Source organism: Mya arenaria, chromosome 10 (genome assembly GCF_026914265.1).
Source record: "Mya arenaria isolate MELC-2E11 chromosome 10, ASM2691426v1".
Lineage (NCBI taxonomy): Eukaryota > Metazoa > Mollusca > Bivalvia > Myida > Myidae > Mya > Mya arenaria.
In genome coordinates this window covers 18,069,413-18,091,798 of record NC_069131.1, presented here as the reverse complement: position 1 = coordinate 18,091,798, position 22,386 = coordinate 18,069,413, and the positions used below count along the sequence as shown (strand labels likewise).

Below are 22,386 nucleotides of genomic sequence, written 5' to 3'. Positions count from 1 at the left end.
TTAGTCTAGACTTTTAAAAGATGCTATCTCAATGCATTAAAAACTGTAATCTTTGGCAAGTTTTTAATATAAATTAAGATCCGTTTTAATACTGTGATATATGTTTTTGAATTGAATGAATTTTTACACAAGCTAAATCTAAAACAAACATATTTTTGTCTAGACGGTCAATCTGTGGGAGTGCACCTCTGAACAATTTAACCAGTCCATTCCCAGATGTGATGATAATACATAAATATAAATATTTGATGTACATGACATTTCTGAGAATATTGTCAATGTATGTTAACTAATATTTAATCAAAGTTAATTCAAAACATAGCTTGTATTAGTTCATAAAGGCATACCTATTTATTATTTCGTTTCCCCCTCAAAATTGTACCAACGAGCCAGAAGTTGTCTATGTCCAAACCTTTTTTGATTGCCATCTTTATACTGATTTGCATTTATTCTACTTAAAATTATATTAAGCTCGCAATGTTGTACCGTAATTAAAATAACAAAGTCACATTTCATCAGAATTTAAGTTTATCCGGTCGCTCAATGGTTCACGTTTGAATTATAAAAATAAATGCACGGTTCACAGATACAATAACTAACTAATAATCGAAGTCCGACCTCAAAATATATCAACTATTTTATTTTATCTTATAATATGCTTGCTCGTAGTCTTCCTATCTACTATTTGCTCAAGTAATGACACAGATGATATTGATCCTCACGCTTTCTGAATCCCACTGTTACATTTGACTATTAATTTTATGCTGATGATTGGTTAAATTAACAGCAGCTGACTATTGGCTGAAATTTATGCATTTTTTGAAAATGTAAACTCAATGTAAAAATTGTTTTATTGACTTAAATTATGATTTATTTATTATTATTATTATTATTATTATTATTATTATTATTATTATTATTATTATTATTTGATATTATTATTATTATTATTATTATTATTATTATTATTATTATTATTATTATTATTATTATTACTATTAGTAGTAGTAGTAGTAGTAGTAGTAGTAGTAGTAGTAGTAGTAGTAGTAGTAGTAGTAGTAGTAGTATGATTATTATGATTATTATGATTATTATTGTTATAATGTATACCAAACTGATAGCGCTTATTTTATTTAAATGAATAAACAAGCAAAACGCTTAACAAACTACACACCATTAAAAATAACATTAAATAAAAACAAAATTCCATTTCATGATAATATCATGTTAAGAATCAATTTCCAATGCCTTATTTTAATTTAAAACGAATTAAATTAATATCAGTAGTATTCTATGTTCTTCCTACAGCATATTGAATCTATCTTACACAATTTAACATTAAAGCCATGCTGCATATGAAGTGGCCAAAGATGTTCTTAATACGTATAAGTGAACATTGCTTTATTAACCAATACTCTACAAGAGAGCTCTGTAGGACCTTATTATTCCCAGATCATATTCTTCACAGGTCTGAGAAAAAAGGATCCTATAAAACTTGTCAATACACATTCATAAAATAGATCGATTTTGTTTTATAAATCAGTTTATGAAGTTCCAATGGAAAAAGATATTTCTAAAACGACACATATAGAACAAATATCCAACACTTAACAATTTGACAATTACGAAACGCCTGCTTATATCATTTACAACAAACACCAATTATCGGAAAGGTCACCAGAAATGCCCTATATTACACAGTGGTCAGTTCAGAAATTTAAGACAACACTTTGTAAAAACTAATCAACATTTCCATCACAAAGAGGATTGTTCACGTCAAAATGCAAGGATACAAACTTGACAAACAAGCCTGCAGTATGTACTGCAGTTACACATGCTACATAAGAACGGTAAGACTTCAGATTAAAGTTACACACTTATTCAAAATCAGTACATACACATGTATAACAAACATAATATTTGAGTGATAAACCTTTAAATACTTACTAAATAATGCATTTATGAAAAATATTAATTACTGATAACAAGATTGTAACCGTGTATGTTTAATAGCTGAAAACGCAATAATATTAAATGATTGGTGAATCCCAGAAGATTTACTGTGATCTTCTATCATGTCATAAGGTACCGTGTTTTGCGTGTTTTGCACATTTTTTTCAAATTTAACTCATTATTCTTTGAATTCAGAACCATTGTTTTCGACATTTATTCATCCTTTTTGGTAAATGAAAACAATAGTTATAATTGTGGTCAATCTTATTTGGGAGTAAGAGTGCATCTTTAAGGTAGCGTCCTACTATGAGAATCTAAGTGTAAACGTTAACGATATCGAATGCTTCAGACAGAAATACGAGTAAGACAATCGTCCAACGGCCAGTGGAGAGAGTTGAACATTCTTGCGATACATCCTTGGTCACGGGAGAGGTAATTACCTGTAATGAACCTTGCCGCGCAACGGTGATGTATACCAAATATAAGAACATTATTCGCGAGTTGATCCGATCAGTGATAGTAATGTTTATTTGAGGTTGCCTTTAATGAATAATGAGAAATCGTCAGTAACACATGTCGTTCAGTCATATTTATCCGACGATGTATTAAAGTGAACCTGGATTTGAAAGTGGGCCTGTTGAATTTATGTTTAAAGTGTTACAATTTTTATTTTGGAGCAATTTTAACTAAAATGAAAAGTTAACAAAATGTATAACTCAAGTAAATATCAATTACCTAATCTAAACCTTTACTAACTAACTCTAGACGTGTGTTCGCGTTTGGCACTATTAAGTAAACAAAACTAATAATTAAACCACAGTATGAAATGACAGGGCCGCTCTGGAATGCGATGTTAATTGAAAACATATGCCGTTTTGTCCGTAGAGATTTCGAAAGTTGACAATCTGATGAAATGTCAGATTTTCCATCTTCCAAGGTCAACACACCGTGTTTGGTCATATTTTTATCGGTTTAATAATTACTCATTTGTCTTCTATACATTCAGCACTTGAAAATGATACTAAAAATAATATGGGATAATATATGGTAGCCAATCATCCAACATTGACATGTTTGTCTTCTATACATTTAACACTTAGAAACGATAAAAAATAATATGGGATAATATATGGTAGCCAGTCATCCAACATTAACATTTTTGTATTCTATACATTCAACACTTAGAAACGATACTAAAATAATATGGGATAATATAGGGTAGCCAGTCATCCAACATTAACATGTTTGTCTTCTATACATTCAACACTTAGAAACGATAAAAAATAATATGGGATAATATAGGGTAGCCAGTCATCCAACATTAACATTTTTGTCTTCTATACATTCAACACTTAGAAACGATACTAAAATAATATGGGATAATATGGGGTAGCCAGTCATCCAACATTAACATTTTTGTCTTCTATAAATTCAACACTTAGAAACGATACTAAAATAATATCGGATAATATGGGGTAGCCAATCATCCAACATTGACCTATTTGTCTTCTATACATTCAACACTTAGAAACGATACTAAAATAATATGGGATAATATATGGTAGTCAGTCATCCAACATTAACATTTTTGTCTTCTATACATTCAACACTTAGAAACGATACTAAAATAATATGGGATAATATGGGGTAGCCAGTCATCCAACATTTACAAATTTGTCCACAGAATACCATAATAAAAAACTACATAAATCAAACATCAAAGAAACATTCAGACAATTATCCTTAATGTTTATTCAAAGGCCGCTAAATCCACCGGTACACAATTTCCTGCTTTGAGTAAGCGGCCTAGGAGCTACCTGAAATAAACAAACAAGCATATAAATGGCACAATATTGGTTGATGCAAATAAGATATATTTTCAATGCATTATTATGTTTGAATCATTTGACTTTAATGATCTAAACACAAATAGGTATATGATTTGTAAACAGTTAAAACATTATTAGCCTTTATAAATATCTCTTTTTATTTATAGCTACATGTGCTTTCTCACAGATTGACAAATTTTTTTATCTTTTTTTGTCTTTGGACGAGCCATTTGTTTGCAAAAATGCATGGATACCAGTGATATAAGACTGGTGACAAAAATCAGATCGCAGGTATTAACATTTAGGTTCAGAATTGATGTATTATGCATTTTTCCTAAAGCCTTAGTAACGCTTTTAACTATAACACATCGGGTTTCGAACTGCGATCTAATCGTTTGTCAGCAGTCTTACATCACTGGTTATCAGTTGTTAACGCAAGAATTGAGTCATTCCAAAACAAGCAAAAAAGTTGTCAAAACGGTTCATCTGTGTGAGAGGAGCTTTAAATTGAAGAATCAACCTATGTTTCGCTTACTAAATACATTTCTATCGACATATTTGTTTCATATAATTTACCGGTTTCATTGAATATACTTATCTACGATATTTCTTATAGAATTGAAAATCTGGTGTCAATTAAAAGGTAAATGTTTCCATGTATAATTATATGGTTTTCCCTTGTGCCTGAACCTTTACAAGCCACGAGCACATGGGTATGGTTTAGGCAACCATGACAACTGGATTTGATTATTTTGTATGATCTAAACATTCATAGAAATTTCAGTCCATAAAATAGGAAAACGAATGCTTAAAACGCCTCCAATAAGTCCAATTATAGAAACGCACCACAGAATTGTCACAGAGGCAGAGAAGTCTCTTCCCCAGTATCAAAATATAATAATTGGTATTACCTATAATACCGTGTCGTATACTTGATGTCCACGGTTGTCACTGAGGGATTCATACGGGCCTGATGTTCCTTCTGTATCATGATCATATTCATCCTTCAACTCTGAATGACACGAAACCATATAAATTATACTTAAGTATCGTTTTAAGATCGCGTTTTCTCGGCTAAAGTTTAAGTTGTTTTTTAAATATGTACCTTGTTTTCAAAAGAACGTGATAACAAATATGCTTTGTCATAGATATAGGTATACTGACAATGAAAACGTATCACTTTTTATACAATGTCATATCGATTATGTTCGTGCAAACGAAGGAAAAATGTCATCAAAACGTTATTCTAACAAAGAAAGCGTCAAATAGTGACGTAACGGGTCAAGCGTGCATATACACAACTAATGCGAGTGCATTTTAAACACGAAACTAGCAGTGCAAATGACCAACGCAGAGCTAGTAACGTAAAATTTCGTCTAATAAGCGTTTGCAACTGATATTGATGTTTACTTTGTTATTAAAATGTAAAAAAATAAGTGAAAGCGTAAAGATTCAAAGGGCTTCTTTACATATTGTCATTTTAAATGATCATATTAACACCAAGATACAGATCGAAATAAAGAAATATATGTGCATGCTGTGAATATTAACCAACCCAATGGTACAACTTTATCTACCTATTTCCACGACTTACCCTACTAGTGTACCAACAAATCCTGCCGCTGCAATAACAAACCCTAAAATTGCAATAACCAGCCGTATCTATTGCAACTAACAAGTATACACGTTCCTGCCAACATCTCTATCAATAACTTAAAAGTACTGTTTACATCACATACACCATCCATCGTCACGACCTAAGGTACCTAATGTTGCGTCCAAATATTCCCCTTGATACAACAACCAACTATACCCATTGCTAATCCTCTATCTATGTTTACCCCCAAAACGATCATTTGCTTCCGTCAACCAAGCCATTTCCAACAATTAATCATACCATTGTCAAAACCAACTCTACCATTGCCAAACCCTACAAGTGTCAAGACCCATCATTCGAATACTAAAACTAACTGTTTTTACACAAACCGAACCTTACCCTTGCTTCACCAATCACTTCCACTGTAAAAACGAAACCCAATCATTGTTAAAACCAAACCGATCATCGATACAACCAATTCCGACATTGCTAAAACCAGCCCTATCCAATATACAACCAACTCTTCCATTCACAAAACCAACATAACAATTCCTACAGCCAACTCTAGCATTCATTTAAAAACCCTACCATTGCTAAAACCAACCATACCAATGCAACTGCAACCTTTCCGTTGCCACAACCATCTCTCTCAATGTTGCAGCAATCCCTCTCTATGCTAGAACCATCCATTTCCATGCTACAACCAACCCACCATTACTACAACCAACACAACCGTTTCTACAACCAATCATAGCATTTTTAAAACAAACTATTATATTGATACAACCAAGTATACAACTGCTACAACCAACCCACCATTACTACAACCAACACAACCGTTTCTACAACCAACCATAGCATTATATTGATACAACCAAGTATACAACTGCTACAGCAAATCCTACCATTGCTGCCACCAACCTACCATTCAACAACCAACACTACCGTTTCTACAGACAACCCTAGCATTCCTAGAATAAAAACCATATATGAAAACAACCAAGCGTACAACTGTTACAACACATCCTACCATGTCTACAACCAATCCCGCCATTGCAACAACCTACGGTAGCATAAACTAGCCTTAACATTTCATAACAAATACGATCATTAATACAGCCCAATGCAATAGCCTAGTGCCATGCCATTGATAATATCAACGCTACCATTGCTACAATTAACAAACCATACCAAGGCAACAGCAAACCCTACTATTACTAAAACGAAATTTACCATAGTTATAACAGACTTTATCATGCAACAATGCACACTTCCATTGTTTCAACCAGCCAAATCATTGTAATAACTAGACAAAACAAACAGTACCCTTGCTACAACAAATGAAGCATTTATACAACATTTCCCGCTATTGCTGAATTTACGCTACCATTGCTACAACTAACAGTACGAGTTCTACAGCCAACATTACAATTGTCACAGCCATCACATTAATTGTCACCACCATTCATACCCGTGGCTAAAACCAACCCTACCGTTGCTATAACCAACTCTACAATTACTATCGTCATCGCTACCACTGCTACAAGCAACCTTACCATTGCTTTAATCAACACTACCAATGCGAAAACCAGCACTTCCATCGCTACAATCAATACAAGTATTTCCATAACTAACCCTACCCTTGCTACAGTTAACACTATTATTCACATATCCAGCCCTACAACATCAACACCCAACCATACCATTCCTTTAATCAACACGGCCATTACTTTAACCAACACGGTCATTACATAAACCAACACTTCTATTGCCAGACTAAATGTTATTGCTGCTACAACTAACCTTACAGTACTAATGATAATCCTAAATCTAGTATAGCTACTATAGCAACAATTTAAACAACCAAGACTACCGTTGTAACAACGCATACTAGCATTGCTTCAACCAGCATTATCATTAGTACAACCGATCCTACCATTGCCATAACCAACCCCAATAATATTACCATCATTGCCAACTCTCCGTTCAGGATTTCGATTCAGTCTAGACATGAGGGCGTCGACGCTGTTGTGGATTGAAACAATCAGTCTGTAAAATTAATAATACAAGATCAATTTAAGGAAATATTTTTCTTTGAAATTAAATCTGAAAATGTATTTTACAGAAAGTATAGTGCATGTGTTTGTACATAAAGCCTCCAATTATATCACAGAGATGTTTATATCAAACACCAAGTTTCAAAAAAAAATAAGGGCCATCCTTTTATTGAACAGAACAGAACAGAACATAATACGTGTCTGAATCTAAACTCAAACAACCAATTTCAAAAACATAAAATAATTACACAGTCGTTGTAAGAATCACATGGTCAGCAATTATCTTTATGAAAACAATTTCCATCATCCATAATTTTACAGAGTAAAACAAAACAAAAACAAGACATGAATTGAAAACACGAGCTAGTATGCGGCCCAAATACAGCATTCTACATTATTAAACTAATAAACGCATTATTTCATGTACATGTATGAGCTTAATTGACCCGTTTTTTACGAACACCGTGCAAGTCTTGTGGTCGTGTCACACGCTTTATTGTCATTTTTTCAGCTGAATAAACCTCTTTTAAAAGTTAACATCGATCAATTTCAACTCCATCAAGTTCGGTTTCTTGCACTATTAAGCATTTGAAAGTCACGAGAGAAGTATAGATAAATATACCGACGCTATTTGTAAATTTACTTGGATTTACGTTCCAGACAAACCTAGTAAATCTCGAATTGAAAACAAAATAAGCAAAGACTGCGCAGAATGCATCTGTCGAAAGCGATGCGATACATCAGTAAATAAGATTAAATGCGTTGTACCCAACGATATCCATTTTAAGTAAGTGTTTGACACTTCTCTCTTCTTGCAATTGTATCATCTGGTGTCTAGTCCCTTTAATAGTAAAAAATAAATGAAATACACATAGACAAACACACAAACCTAAAACATTCATTAAAACCCTGTTTAGAGACACACACTCACATTACAGGACCGATAACACTGATGACAATATTGGAGCTGGAGATATCCCTGGCCCTATTGTTTAGAGACACACACTCACGTTACAGGACCGATAACACTGGTGACCACATTAGTTAAGAGCTGGAGATATCCCTGGCCCTATTGTTTAAAGACACACACTCACGTTACAGGACAGATTACACTGATGACCACATTAGTTAAGAGCTGGAGATATCCCTGGCCCTATTGTTTAAAGACACACACTCACGTTACAGGACAGATTACACTGATGACCACATTAAGTTAAGAGCTGGAGATATCCCTGGCCCTATTGTTTAGAGACAAACACTCACGGTACAGGACAGATAACACTGATGACCACATTAAGTTAAGAGCTGGAGATATCCCTGGCCCTATTGTTTAGAGACACACACTCACGGTACAGGACAGATAACACTGATGACCATATTAGGTTAAGAGCTGGAGATATCCCTGGCCCTATTGTTTAGAGACACACACTCACGTTACAGGACAGATAACACTGATGACCACATTAAGTTAAGAGCTGGAGATATCCCTGGCCCTATTGTTTAGAGACACACACTCACGGTACAGGACAGATAACACTGGTGACCACATTAAGTTAAGAGCTGGAGATATCCCTGGCCCTATTGTTTAGAGACACACACTCACGGTACAGGACAGATAACACTGATGACCACATTAAGTTATGAGCTGGAGATATCCCTGGCCCTATTGTTTAGAGACACACACTCACGGTACAGGACAGATAACACTGGTGACCACATTAAGTTAAGAGCTGGAGATATCCCTGGCCCTATTGTTTAGAGACACACACTCACGTTACAGGACCGATAACACTGGTGACCACATTAAGTTAAGAGCTGGAGATATCCCTGGCCCTATTGTTTAGAGACACACACTCACATTACAGGACCGATAACACTGGTGACCACATTAGTTAAGAGCTGGAGATATCCCTGGCCCTATTGTTTAGAGACACACACTCACGGTACAGGACAGATAACACTGATGACCACATTAAGTTAAGAGCTGGAGATATCCCTGGCCCTATTGTTTAAAGACACACACTCACGTTACAGGACAGATTACACTGATGACCACATTAAGTTAAGAGCTGGAGATATCCCTGGCCCTATTGTTTAGAGACACACACTCACGGTACAGGACAGATAACACTGATGACCACATTAAGTTATGAGCTGGAGATATCCCTGATGTTATTGTCTAGAAAGGTCTTACGAGTAATAAACTTAAGTAGTTTTTTTCAATAGGCCAAATGTTTTACTAATTCTTCATTAAGTAAATTTAAAGATAATCCTTCGTGATTATCAAATAAATAGTTTCTTTTTAAAGACGCACAACTCCTAAAAATGTATATGTATTACACAAATAATATCCAAACCAAAACAGTGAGCTAGTTTAATGCTGTTTCAAGTGAATAAGGATATTATAAAAAGTGGTGCCGGGGTATTGAGTGTCTTTATCTATTAAACGTAATAATTATTTAAACCGCACTCACCGATTGTTGCTTCTATATCCTAGAAAGCACAGGATGGAGACAAGTACAAGCACTACACAAGCAACGGATCCAGCTATGATATAATCACGCGAACTGGATACAGCCTCGGAACTTCCTGAATGTGTAAATAAAATTGAATACTAGCATAGTACATGTACATATTAGAATGTATGTGTATATATACATACATATATGTATGTAATCATAACCATGCCCTATGCATTTTCTCATACTAGTCTATTATAATTGGATCAAGCGAAGCAAACTATTTTCAAGTGAGTGTGATTTGTGTAACTTTCTTATATTAAATAGTTCTTTTGGAAAGTATATTGATACAAATCACGGCAAAACTATATTTAATGTTGAAATAAAAATTTAAGAAAGTAATTTTGGCAATTGAGTTATGAAACTTGATCTAGTTACGCTTAAGATGTTACGAGCGATTGGGAGTAGTTTAATGGCAAAAGTGCGCTTCACTTAATGACAGTATTATTGTTAAAAAATCTTGCAAAGCACGGTTCTGTCTGTACAAAACAAAACCTTTTTCTGAGGGAACAATTTACTACATTTTGGCAAAAGCTTTAACATTCAAAATGATCTGTCTTTTTTAAACTGTACATACTATGAAGCTATTAAAATAGTCCTTATATCATACATTAGAACAGGCCAGTATTGCACGTAGGTTCTAAAGCCGACTAACACCACTGATACCCGATGAAATAATAATAATCGACATAATTTACATGATAATAAAAGGAAAAGCCGAGAATTATAACGTAAATTTAACGCTTGTCATTTTAAGTATGAATAGTAAGCACATATATTATTGACAAGGCTACTGTTTATATAAAGGTCAACAACTCCGGAAATTATTTAACGAATACCTTGATCCGTCTTGTTAGTCGACACACTTTGGTCATATTTTTTTGCGCAATATCCCGTATGTTGTTCACATGAAAGATGTATACAGTTTTGACAGTCATGTTCACACTTAGTTCCCCACCAGCCGACCTCACACCCCACAATACAGCTGCCATTGACAAGATGACACTTGCCATTTAAACAGGTAGAAGAGCACATTTGCGTACACGTGTAACTGGCAACGCTCCAATTGTAGCCATACCAGCCAGCTTTGCACAGCCCACAATGCATGGGATTGTACCGTTCGCATTTTTTGCACCCGTCAGGACAAGAAACGTTGCAATTATAACCGGTCAAACCATCTGCGCATGCGTGCCCGTAACAATGTCCGTCCAATTTGGCACACGTTGTGCCTGTGTAACAGTGGGTACATTCAGTGCCACACATTTCACCATAGAAATAATCGTCTCGGCAACGTGGACACTTGCCGGAATCTGAACACGTGCTGCAATTAATTGGGCACGCGGCTGAAATGTGGGAAAAGAGCGTTTCTATTTGCATCAGCTGAGAGGAATGCCTGAGTTCAATGTCGCACTATTCCCTTTAATTTCACTTAGTTCACCAAGTACTTTCTTGTCTTTTTCTTTTTTTCAAGCTTATCTTTTTTCTCATTCATACTACATATATATATATATATATATATTTTATTTTAATTTCCTCATAACAAACATAAATGTAAATCAACACTTACCTGCATTTGAATAAAGATGAAATAAAACAATCCAAATAAAATACAGCATGACTACGTCTTTATCGAGTTAAATGAATACTTCAACTTTGTAGGAACAACAAGTCGTAAAGATGAAACTCAATTACTAAGCGTTTCCGTGACTCTATTTTCAAAAATCTATTCTTCCCTGATTATTATCTTGCAACAGTACACGCACACTTGTTCGTATCAAAGGATCTCTATGTATTGTAATGGCTGAAATTATTACCCAATAATATGACGATTGTGTTAGAAATGAACTAGAGAACACACGGATGAAAACCCCGGAAAGGCCGAGCATGCTCAACACCACTGTTGATATAAAACTTAACGTTGACACTTTTTTAACACTAGTACATTGTCAGTGCTTATATTGTGGATATAGCGATTCAAAGAAGGAATATTGAACCGGAAGTACAAGTCTATGAAATTACATTAAAAAATTAATATGTAATGCAGTGTTTTAACTAGTTTCCCAAACATAAAAAACAACTCATTATGGTGTTAACCGTCTAAATATCCAGTATTGCTACGTGGACGATATCGTTGATGAGGACCAGGCCCAAATATCGCAAAAAAAACTTAAGTTGAATCTCAATCTCAACTCATTTTTCTACATTATATTTTAAGCCGGGCGGTTCAAATTTCTAATCATTCAAGATTGAAACTCAAGATTTGTCAGGATTTCTATTAATTTATTCACGTTTTCTAGTCAATTTCTTATTACATGAGTCAGCAATGGAACCAGTAGTCAGTTTTGTATTCTATGATAATTGTTAAAGTATGCTAGTAGTATTTTTGTAGGTATATATGTAGTTAATTAAGGTATTAATTGTAGTAAGAATTTTATATAATGTAGAAATTACCAGCAAAGCTCTTTTTCATGGCTGGTTTAGTTAAGTGTAGGTTACTCTGAGGACTGACTACAGACGAGTGACTACTGACAACTGACTCCATCGTTGTTGTTGTTGTTGAGTTTATATAGGTCTGCCCGCGCCCTTTAATGGCTGCATTATGGCTTGACCCCGTCACATCCCAAAGTGTGACATAAACAGAATTTTGAAGCCAAAGGGGGAGTTTTACCCCCATCGGTTGATGGGGTATTCGTGAAAGGAGTAATTTTTTACCCAAAATGCCGCTAAACCTGCGATGAATGACATCTAGGGAGGTCCCACAGCTCTGAATATTGGTTTCATTTCTCCAGTCTTAAATACAGTTGTAAATTTGATATTGCATTGTATCTTAAAAAACATTTACGTGTAAGAATGGTATTTTTTTAAAGGATGGGCAGGACTCACGGTCAGTTTATTGACAAGAAAGTGGTGTGAGAACAGGCCTTTTGCCCACTATATGTTTTAATATTTCTAATATATATATATATATATATATATATATATATATATATATATATATATATATATATATATATGAACTGACCACATTGTTGCCGATGCCCGATTATTGCCTCATTATTTACTTATTGAAAAGACCAGAGAGTGCGTTGACATAACTTGTTTTTCCTACATGTTTTTTAAATGTCCATGTACATATATAGAGAGGGTATCAGATCTATGGTTGGTTTAAAAAAATAATATAATAATAATTAATAATTTATTGCTGTTTTTTTTTGTTTGTTTTTTTGTTGTTGTTTTTTTTGTTGTTCCCGCCCGATTTTTTTCATTTTAATATGTATGTGAGGGATAAAAATACATAGTATACTTTCTATACACAGGTATGTAGCCCCTGGTCCAGTGCCTTCTCTTTTTTATCAATGGGTCGTAACAATTATATATATATTCAAAATTTAAATATCTTTAAGTGAATGAATGAGTTAGGGCTAGGATCAAAAACTGTTTTTCCTAACAATAAACCTGGACCAGAAGCGTTATATTACAACACCATCACCTAGCATAGCATGTAAAATCATCATGGACTTCTAATAGTAATATGGATGTTACGGTTTAAATCGGTAGAATTGTTACCTCAAAATGTCTCTATACAGTTTATACCGATATTGGTTTTCTTTCTTGACAACTTCGCCCGAAAAATAATTTGGTTTCGTTTGAGGTTATGGTGACTTGCATTTAATAATTTATGGTTTAATCGATGTATCATACTCCTTAATACCTCATCCTTTCATGTGAAAACGAAAGAAGAAAAGAAAAGAAATGCTTTGTCACCATAATGTAGATTGAAACTCATTGAAGTAATTTTTAGCTACTAAAAGGAGTAGAGATCCAATTTATACGCGTTCATCTCAACTGATAATGGCAGTACAATCGAATATAACTACTCAAAACATACTTCCGATAGTTTTTACTATAAATGGAACGATCAGAAAAAGGGCCATTACACTGCAGGTTTATATATGATAGCAATTTACAGAATAGACTTGCTGAACTTACTAGTAGAATTGAACTCGCCACTATAAGTGTAGTTATTGATCAGTGTTTGCATGACTTTTCCGTGTGTATTGAGTCGGTCAGTAGGCCATTGTTTGGTAAACAAAGCCATCATAACAGCCGCAATACACAAACTATATCACAAAAGGGTCCACCGATATCTGGGAGTTATCAACTTTTTGAAAATATTTGCCAGGAAAACAGAAAAACTTTTTATAATAAATCAAATATTTTCAGGAAAGAAAGATCCGACATTAATAGACAGGCAATGATTGAGGCTCGCAGCATATATATATATAAGAAAAGTGTTAGATCATTATCCTAAATAATGAAATGAAAATAATGTTTGACGAACTAGATTTGCCTTTTAGTATAGATGATATTTTAAGAAATATAAAAGATTTGAATATGGGCCGCAGCTCAGGACCAGATAAAATCGTAAATGAATTTATTTTTCATGGTAAAGGTCAGGTACTGCTTATTAGGTCAGGTACTGCTGACACTTTTTAATAAAATTATCAACATGGGATATTTTCCAGGCAAATGGAGTGAAGGATATATGATTCCAATTCACAAGAAAGGTTCTTTAGAGGATGTTAAAATTTTTAGAGGTATAACCTTACTAAGTGTTGTTGGTAAATTATTTACAAAATGTATTAATGAACGCTTTAATAAATGGGCTGAAAGTAATTATATTTACGTTGAAGCTCAAGCTGGGTTTCGTGCCAAAATGCGTACAATTGACAACATGTTTGAATTAAATAGTTTGATAAGCCATGTGTTCAATAATAAGCAGCAGTTATTTTGTTTATTTGTCGACTTTTCTAAAGCGTTCGATTATTTAGTTAGGGAAAACATATGGTACAAGTTGTATAAATTAGGACTTAGAGGAAAGTTATTTGAGGTCATAAAAAGCATGTATTTACAGGTTAAATCTAGAGTAAAACTATTAAATGAGACCGGATAAGTCTTTGAAAGTGTATTAGGCGTGAGGCAAGGTGAATGTCTCAGTCCTTTCTTGTTTTCATTATACCTCAATGATCTGGAAGATGAGCTGTTTCTAAAGGGAGCAAAAGGCATTGATGTTTCTTTGATAAAATTGTTTATGTTACTGTATGCAGATGATATTGTTATTTTTGCTCAAACTAGCAAAGATATGCAACATAATTTAAATATTTAATATGAATATTGCTCGAAGTGGAAGTTAACTATCAATAAAGATAAAACAAAAATAGTTATATTTAGAAAAGGGGGGAGATTATCCGACAATATACATTTTTACTATGGTGACTCGGAAATTAAGATTATCTCAAGATATTGCTACCTTGGAGTTGTTTTGACGTCTGGTGGATCTTGGGAAGAATGTCAAAAAACTCTTTCTGGTCAAGCTCAAAAAGCAATTTACAAGTTAAAGAGATTTTTGTTTAAATTTACTGATTTATCAGTTGAACATGTCCTTGATTTATTTGACAAGTTAGTTAAACCTATTCTGTTTTACAGCTGTGAAGTACTGGCTTAAGATCTTAAATTGTGACGACAGAAAGTATATTAAAGTTATGTATAATGTATTACTTCATGATTTTGAAAATAATCCTAGAATTACTAATTGGGTATCAATGTTAAGGAATATGCTATGCAATTTTGGTTTTCATGAGGTATGGCTTGCACAAGGGGCTGGCAATGTAAATGCTTTTATCAATATTTTCAAACGACGTGTCAAGGACACTTTTATTCAAAATTGGTATGGTACAATAGAAAATTCCACACGAGCATCTTTCTACAAGGTTTTTACAAGTTTTGAAATAAGTGATTATCTGAATCATATTAATATTAAAAAAATTTCGCATAGCTCTGACAAGATTGTTAGTGTCATCACATAGATTAAATATTGAAACTGGTAGATGGACTAATATACCAAGAAACGAAAGAGTATGTAATTCATGTAACAAATTAGAGGACGAGTACCACTTCCTATTTGAATGCAAGTTATTTGATGAAATTCGAAAACAATACCTCAAGAAATTTTATACAACTAGACCAAGTATGTTTAAGTGTATTGGTATGTTAAAGTCAAATAATATTAATTTAATTAGAAATATGATGTTTATGTATATAAAGCTTTAAAAAATTTTAAATAAGACGGTTGACTACTATATTATAATTAGTTTTATCAACAAGCATTACCTTTACTAGACAGAGGACTCTGGTTATAGATTGGTCACACTGAAATAAAACAATATTCCACAAAGTATCTAGGCCATGTATCATGCAATTAAAAGTTCATTGATTATATTTTATGATTGCAATCTAAATCTGGTTGGTATCGTTAACAGTTTATGATTATAGGATTGACATATTATTAACTTATCTCAGTATTCATCAGTGTGCACTGTCATATCATGATTCGTCTCTCTTTAAATTTGACGTATGTTAAGATTTCACTAAAATATTCAATACTTGTCAATGCACATATATATACGGTAACTGAATTTATTTTATATATCCGATGTGTATTAATATGTATTTTGCTCTCTGTTAACACTGTCTTCCTTTGTTGTTTTTGTTTATCCACGTGTTTGTTTAAATACCAGGAAGTAAACAATATCATGTGACCAAAGGAAAAAGTAATCAAACGAAGCATAAGGTCAACATCCACTATTATTTATTTTTGTGATATTTTCACTAGTAACTTAGTTATTACACATTTGTTAGGCAATTAAACCATAATGTGCCACTAGTCAAATAACCATTTTGTAAATGCAATGTACATGTATGCGTCTGTTCGTCGTTGTGTTATTTGCATAGTATTTTGTTGAAATGTTTGATCAGGGGTCATATTGACCTATTTCAAACACATCATCTGTATATACTTTTTCGATGAATAAACGTTTTTCTTCTTCTTCTTCTTATAACTCCGGATATGTTTACCGGGCTTGATAATAATGGATAGTCGATTTGGTATTCATCGTTCCAGATATCCTGCTTAAATCCATGAATTCAATTCGTATGTTTCGGTAAATTCAAAAGGTAAAATATGTAAAACAATAAATATTCTATATACATTTGGCTGTTAGCTTAGTATTTCGTTCATCGTGTGAATCACTATCGTGTGTGTCGCTTAAGGTGCCGGTTACCGTTTCGTTCCCTCTATGCTCATTCTTGTTCAATAAAATATAATGTGTTTGAAGTTGTCAGGTAAACCTGCCATATTTGTTGTTAGTAATGAACGTATCTCTAAGATAAAGTTTTACTCATAGGGAATTATTTTCTAAGCTTGATTATGATGTTTGAGTTGAAAAGGGCACCAACAGCAGGTACAGGGCGTATACAATGAACGCGCTTTTTATTTTTAGTTTTTTTTATTGTTTTTTTTATATTATTATTTATGTTCTTTGCTTTCTCGGGATGTTAAATCAGTCATTGTATTACCACCCTTTTGGAAAGGGCCCCAACAACAGGTACACCGCGTATACAATGAACGTGCTTTTTATTTTATTTTGTTTGATTTTATTTTTAAGTTATTATTTCTCCATCGCAAAAATGCATCGCCTTATATAGTGGTTGTTGGTGCTGGCGTTGCTGGCAACCAATCAGAATTATGTATTTTCACCAGCAACGCTGGCTGAGTAATGCGGCTCATATTTTGTATGAAACATACATAATACAATATTCACTTTAAAGGTGAATATAAGGTCTTGAAGTCGAGAAATGAACATTTAATCTTTAACAATACAATGCAGCATTAACATCTTTGAAGTAAAACAGTGATGCTTATAAGATAAGTGAGCCCAGCATTACACCAGCATTCCGCAAGAACATTAGTGAAATAGTGCTCCCCAGCATTAGAGATCTGGGGTGATACCTTAAATAACAATTAACATATTCATATGAATTTAACACAATATAATAAATCATACATAAATACAATATAACATTACATTTGAATGTTAGAAATGACTAGATTCACTGATATGAATAATTTACTACGCTGTAAACTACAAAATGCAAATGGCGGACAAGTTTGACAAGTACACAGCGTTTTACTCAATGCTGGCACTCAAAACTAAGAGTTAATCTGGTAGAGTTATGGAGAAAGCATTTGCTAGACATTTCATACAATTACAAAGGATTATAATAATGTGATGCAGCAGTATGAATTCCAACTACTTACTTCAAACAGGTATATTGATTTACGAGTTACATAAATTTCGGACATGCATTTCGGACAATTGATAACCATACTATTACACTATGATGACATTATTAAAAATTACTAATGTTTTACTATTTTTAAAAGCACATTCTCACATGCATTATGTTCATAAACATTATTTTCAATATTCTAAAAAAATATTTCTACAGCACAAAATGTACTTGAGTAAAGCTCAAAAATAATAAATTTCTTTTTGCTTTCAATTTTGTTTTCTATAAAATATTGACCAACATTTTTTATCAACATAATCAATGAGAGAATGCGATTTTAAAAAGGGTAAAACATTTACAATTTTGAATCATATAATGCTGTTATTTGAGTATTTCCGTGATATTGGGGCCTGGTTGCATTCGTACTGACTGTAAAGACAATCTTTATCTAGTAATATATAAGTTCGTTTTTTTGTCTAGTAGTGCATCCAAATAGTTGTCATATTCGAAATTCTGTTTACAATGTGTGAAGAAAAATAACACATGTGTCTAGCTAACATTCAAAACTATCAGCAAACGTCTTCTTTATCATATGTTATAAAATAATCAGGAGTATTAAAAGTTATAAATTATAAAAACTATGAATATGCATGCAATGCTTATATGATGGTTTGGATCATTGAAATAGTTACAAATAAAACCAAACTTTCATACTGATTTAATCACCTTAGATCTAAAAGAGAATCAATGCACTGAAAGCAAAACGATGTTTTTAATGTTATGGATTGAGTTTGTTTCCAGTGTTCTAAAAGTTTAAACAAATAATGGATACAAGGTCTTACAATTTTATAATATATAAATTATTGCAAACCTTTAATAAATAAGATATAAAATCTTTCCGAAAAATAATAATTTATTATGCTTTATTTACCAATACACTCAGCTAAATCAGCATTATATTTTCCCGATGTTTATTAGTTGTATGAAAAAAATACAGAAACATGCTCAGAAGCCGAAACTTGAAACATAAACCCCTTTTAATTCTGTAAATATTCACATTCAAGCTGACACATTTTACTTGCTTGGTGATATTATTTCGTTAATTATACTTGTTATAATATATTTAAAACGTACGTGTTGCAGTCCATGTTTTTTTCCTAAAACAAATCGGCCAATACTTTTTATTGTATAATACCATGGCATTTTATTTTTCAAATGATTACCAAAATGTTCCATCGGACTCTAGACATGCTGATACAAGTAAAGCCCAGCCAATAAATAACAAAGGCGCTGATGTAAGACAAAGGCCGAACAGAAACCTGACCGAGAAAAATGCAGAACGGTCAGAACGCTCAGCGGGACAGGAGCTTGCTGGTGGTGGAACACGTAGGTAATGAATGTGTCATATATTGTAAACTTAAAGGAAAAAGGCGACCGAAAGCCAGCTGATCAAGTAATGAATGTAGGATAAAAAGAAGAAACGCTACTTTGATTGATAATGAGTATTTATTCAAAATGTCATAAAATCAAATCATATTCAACAAGAATAAGTTTACAAGTGTTATGTTATGTTTCCCGTAATACAATATCAGGGTGGGTAAACACAATGCACAGGGATATTGAAAGCTGTAAATAGTGAAATAATATGGCAGTACACCTATAAGACACTTCATGTAAAGAAATTGTTTTAAAGTAACACAAGTTATAAAGAATCAAATAATACATAGTAAAAATATCTCGAACCCTAAACTGTCAAATACAATTTCGCAAGATGAAACAATAGGCGATGGAGATGAAGGTGGTGGTAAGTTGAACAATTTGAATAAATTGTCGAACGCTTCTATTCTGCAGAAGTAAACAAAAAAGATTGCTGAAGCATTCTGATTGGTTTACAGAGGTCTCATAAGAGGCCATGTGACCTGATAGACACCTCGTGCATTAACAAATCTCCTGATTGGCTAAACGTGGTCAGCTGACTTATAAGGTACTGCTAAACTCAATATTGGTTACACAATGACATAAATTATGTTACGAGTGCATTCAATACTATTTATTTATTGTACTCTTATAAGAGAATACATGCGACCACAAGCTGGATGAACTAGTACTGTATGTTGGAAAATATACATGAAATAGTCTGTTTTGATTCATAGTGGGCACTTATTCAAAATGCAATAAAACAAAGTCAACAAAAATAAGTTGACAAGTGTTTCGTTATGTTTCTCGTAATACAATATCTTGTCGGGCTAACCACCAAAAGATAAAGCAACCAAGAGAGACGGGTCTGAGGTAAAAAACGGTATGAAGCTGATGTAATACGGTATACGGTATAATACACAATGAAAACAATCTAAACAACTAAGAAAAGAAAATAAAGAATGAAAAATAGCTAGTGTGCACACTGGCTCGTAATAAAGGGTTAGAATTCAACAAGCATGGTAACAAAACTTAACAACTGAAAGAAAGCAAAAACACATCACATGATATGTGTTGTGGCCTTAAACCATCAGCACATCATATGCATAAGGTGTGGCATAAAACAGTTACCACTATCTCAAAAGAAATGGACCCACAAGTTTATGGATACACAACCGGTACATATGAGGTAATGGATTTCGAAACATTTGCATAAAAGAGCGTAGTCCTGAGAAACATATATGTAATCTTGAGATCATAATCGTGACAACAATGTGGTACATAAAATACATATGAAATATTTATTAAACTTTGGTCTTGATCCGCTATTATTTTTTAACGGGCTTTGGCTTCAAACCATTGGCACTTTACATATGAGGTATGGCCTTTAACCAGCAGCATTTCCCCAGTTATAGAGAAACCTTGGCCGTAAACCGTCGGCATTGTAGGAGATCGTGTGGTCGGATTCACCAGTTCATTACGTGATCATATGGTCACTTGTCAGTTGATCGCTGAATTCTATGGTTGATATTAATGCAATGTAATGAGTTGGCACTTGTTGGAGAAAAGTAGCTAGTCAGTTCTAGAGTAAGGAATGAGGAGCGTAGTTTAAGGGACCTGCCGCCTTAAATAGTCAGGTGAAACATGGCGCATAGAATGACAATTAGGGGTTTGTCATTAAGGTTGAGGTGGGTTAGCGAATGTATTTTTAAATGCTTTGGACTTCCAGTGACCCAAATTGCGAATACGGGAAACCTGTTGTTTGGGTTGGCCAGTGTTGCGCCACCAACATGAAAAGAATGGGTTGTGTACTGGCTTGGATCCATGTAACAAGCCGTAAAACATGATCGCAGGATGGACCTTTACATGGTTGAAGTACCTGGCATGCCGGATCGTTGAATAAAGAGTGAACCGAATGAGTGTGATGTAAGAGCTAAATAGCAAAATAGTGCCTTCATCGGACAAAGTTTTACTGAATTTTGTGTGGAAAATAGGATAATTGAGGGTTTGCCTTGTTGATGTTTGTACTGAAACATGGTGACAAAGAAGAAGATAAAGGTCGTGTTCTTATATTAAATATTAACGTTTTCCCTTTTAACTACGCTTTGGGAACCTTTTAAAAATTGAAAAGTTCGTCTACGCGGAAAAACCCTAAACGAGCTCGTTAAAAACACGGCTCGCATAAGCACTCTGATGAATAAGTCTTTGACCGTTTGATTGAGAGTTTGCAATAGAGGCAACAAGTTCGTTCGTGGTAATGAATGGGAGACGCTTGTCCGAATGGTGAATACGCCTTAGGCTATACAGGAGCTTTTTAACCAGGAATGAGTCAGTGGGGTTGGGCATACTATGTAGTTTAAATATAAATCTTAAGGCAGAGATATGTGACAGTATTGACATATGGTTTTTTACAATTGGCTTAAGTGGAAGAAGCCAGGAACGAGTCTTATATTCGGTAAATGATACTGTTTAATGGAGCGTTAGTAGGACCACCGGGACCGTGGTTGGCTGACTGTCCATGTTGTATTTGCCAGTCATGCGTTATGATGTTGTATTTCATACAGGCCAAAACCAGACGCCTCACTAGAGCCATAACTGGTGGAACCTTACAAGTCTGTTTGTTAATGATATGAACAACACCATCATTATCAGTGTGTGGGTTTTGTGGGTGAGTTTGTGGGTGGGTTTGTGGGTGGATGGGTGGGTGGGTGAGTGTGTGAGTGAGTGAGTGAGTGAGTGAGTGAGTGAGTGAGTGAGTGAGTGAGTGAGTGAGTGAGTGAGTGAGTGAGTGAGTGAGTGGTGGTAAGTTGAACAATTTGAATAAATTGTCGAACGCTTCTATTCTGCAGAAGTAAACAAAAAAGATTGCTGAAGCATTCTGATTG

General features: G+C 33.8%; 1 protein-coding gene across 2 annotated transcripts; it reads right to left on the bottom strand.

The window, feature by feature from the left end:
• Positions 1-1,428: 1,428 nt before the first annotated feature.
• Positions 1,429-16,221, bottom strand: LOC128206619 (scavenger receptor class F member 2-like). 2 transcript variants are annotated; one of them, XM_052909205.1, is made up of 6 exons: positions 16,127-16,221; positions 10,795-11,298; positions 9,911-10,025; positions 7,346-7,428; positions 4,694-4,794; positions 1,429-3,770 (listed from the first exon to the last, which is right to left on the bottom strand). In XM_052909205.1, exons 2-5 carry the CDS (start codon positions 11,216-11,218, stop codon positions 4,694-4,696), a joined length of 723 nt encoding a protein of 240 aa, XP_052765165.1. In that variant the 5' UTR covers positions 11,219-11,298; positions 16,127-16,221; the 3' UTR covers positions 1,429-3,770. The 2 variants fall into 2 exon arrangements, with proteins under 2 accessions (XP_052765165.1, XP_052765164.1); XM_052909204.1 differs by lacking the exon at positions 16,127-16,221 and adding an exon at positions 11,523-11,742.
• Positions 16,222-22,386: the final 6,165 nt, after the last annotated feature.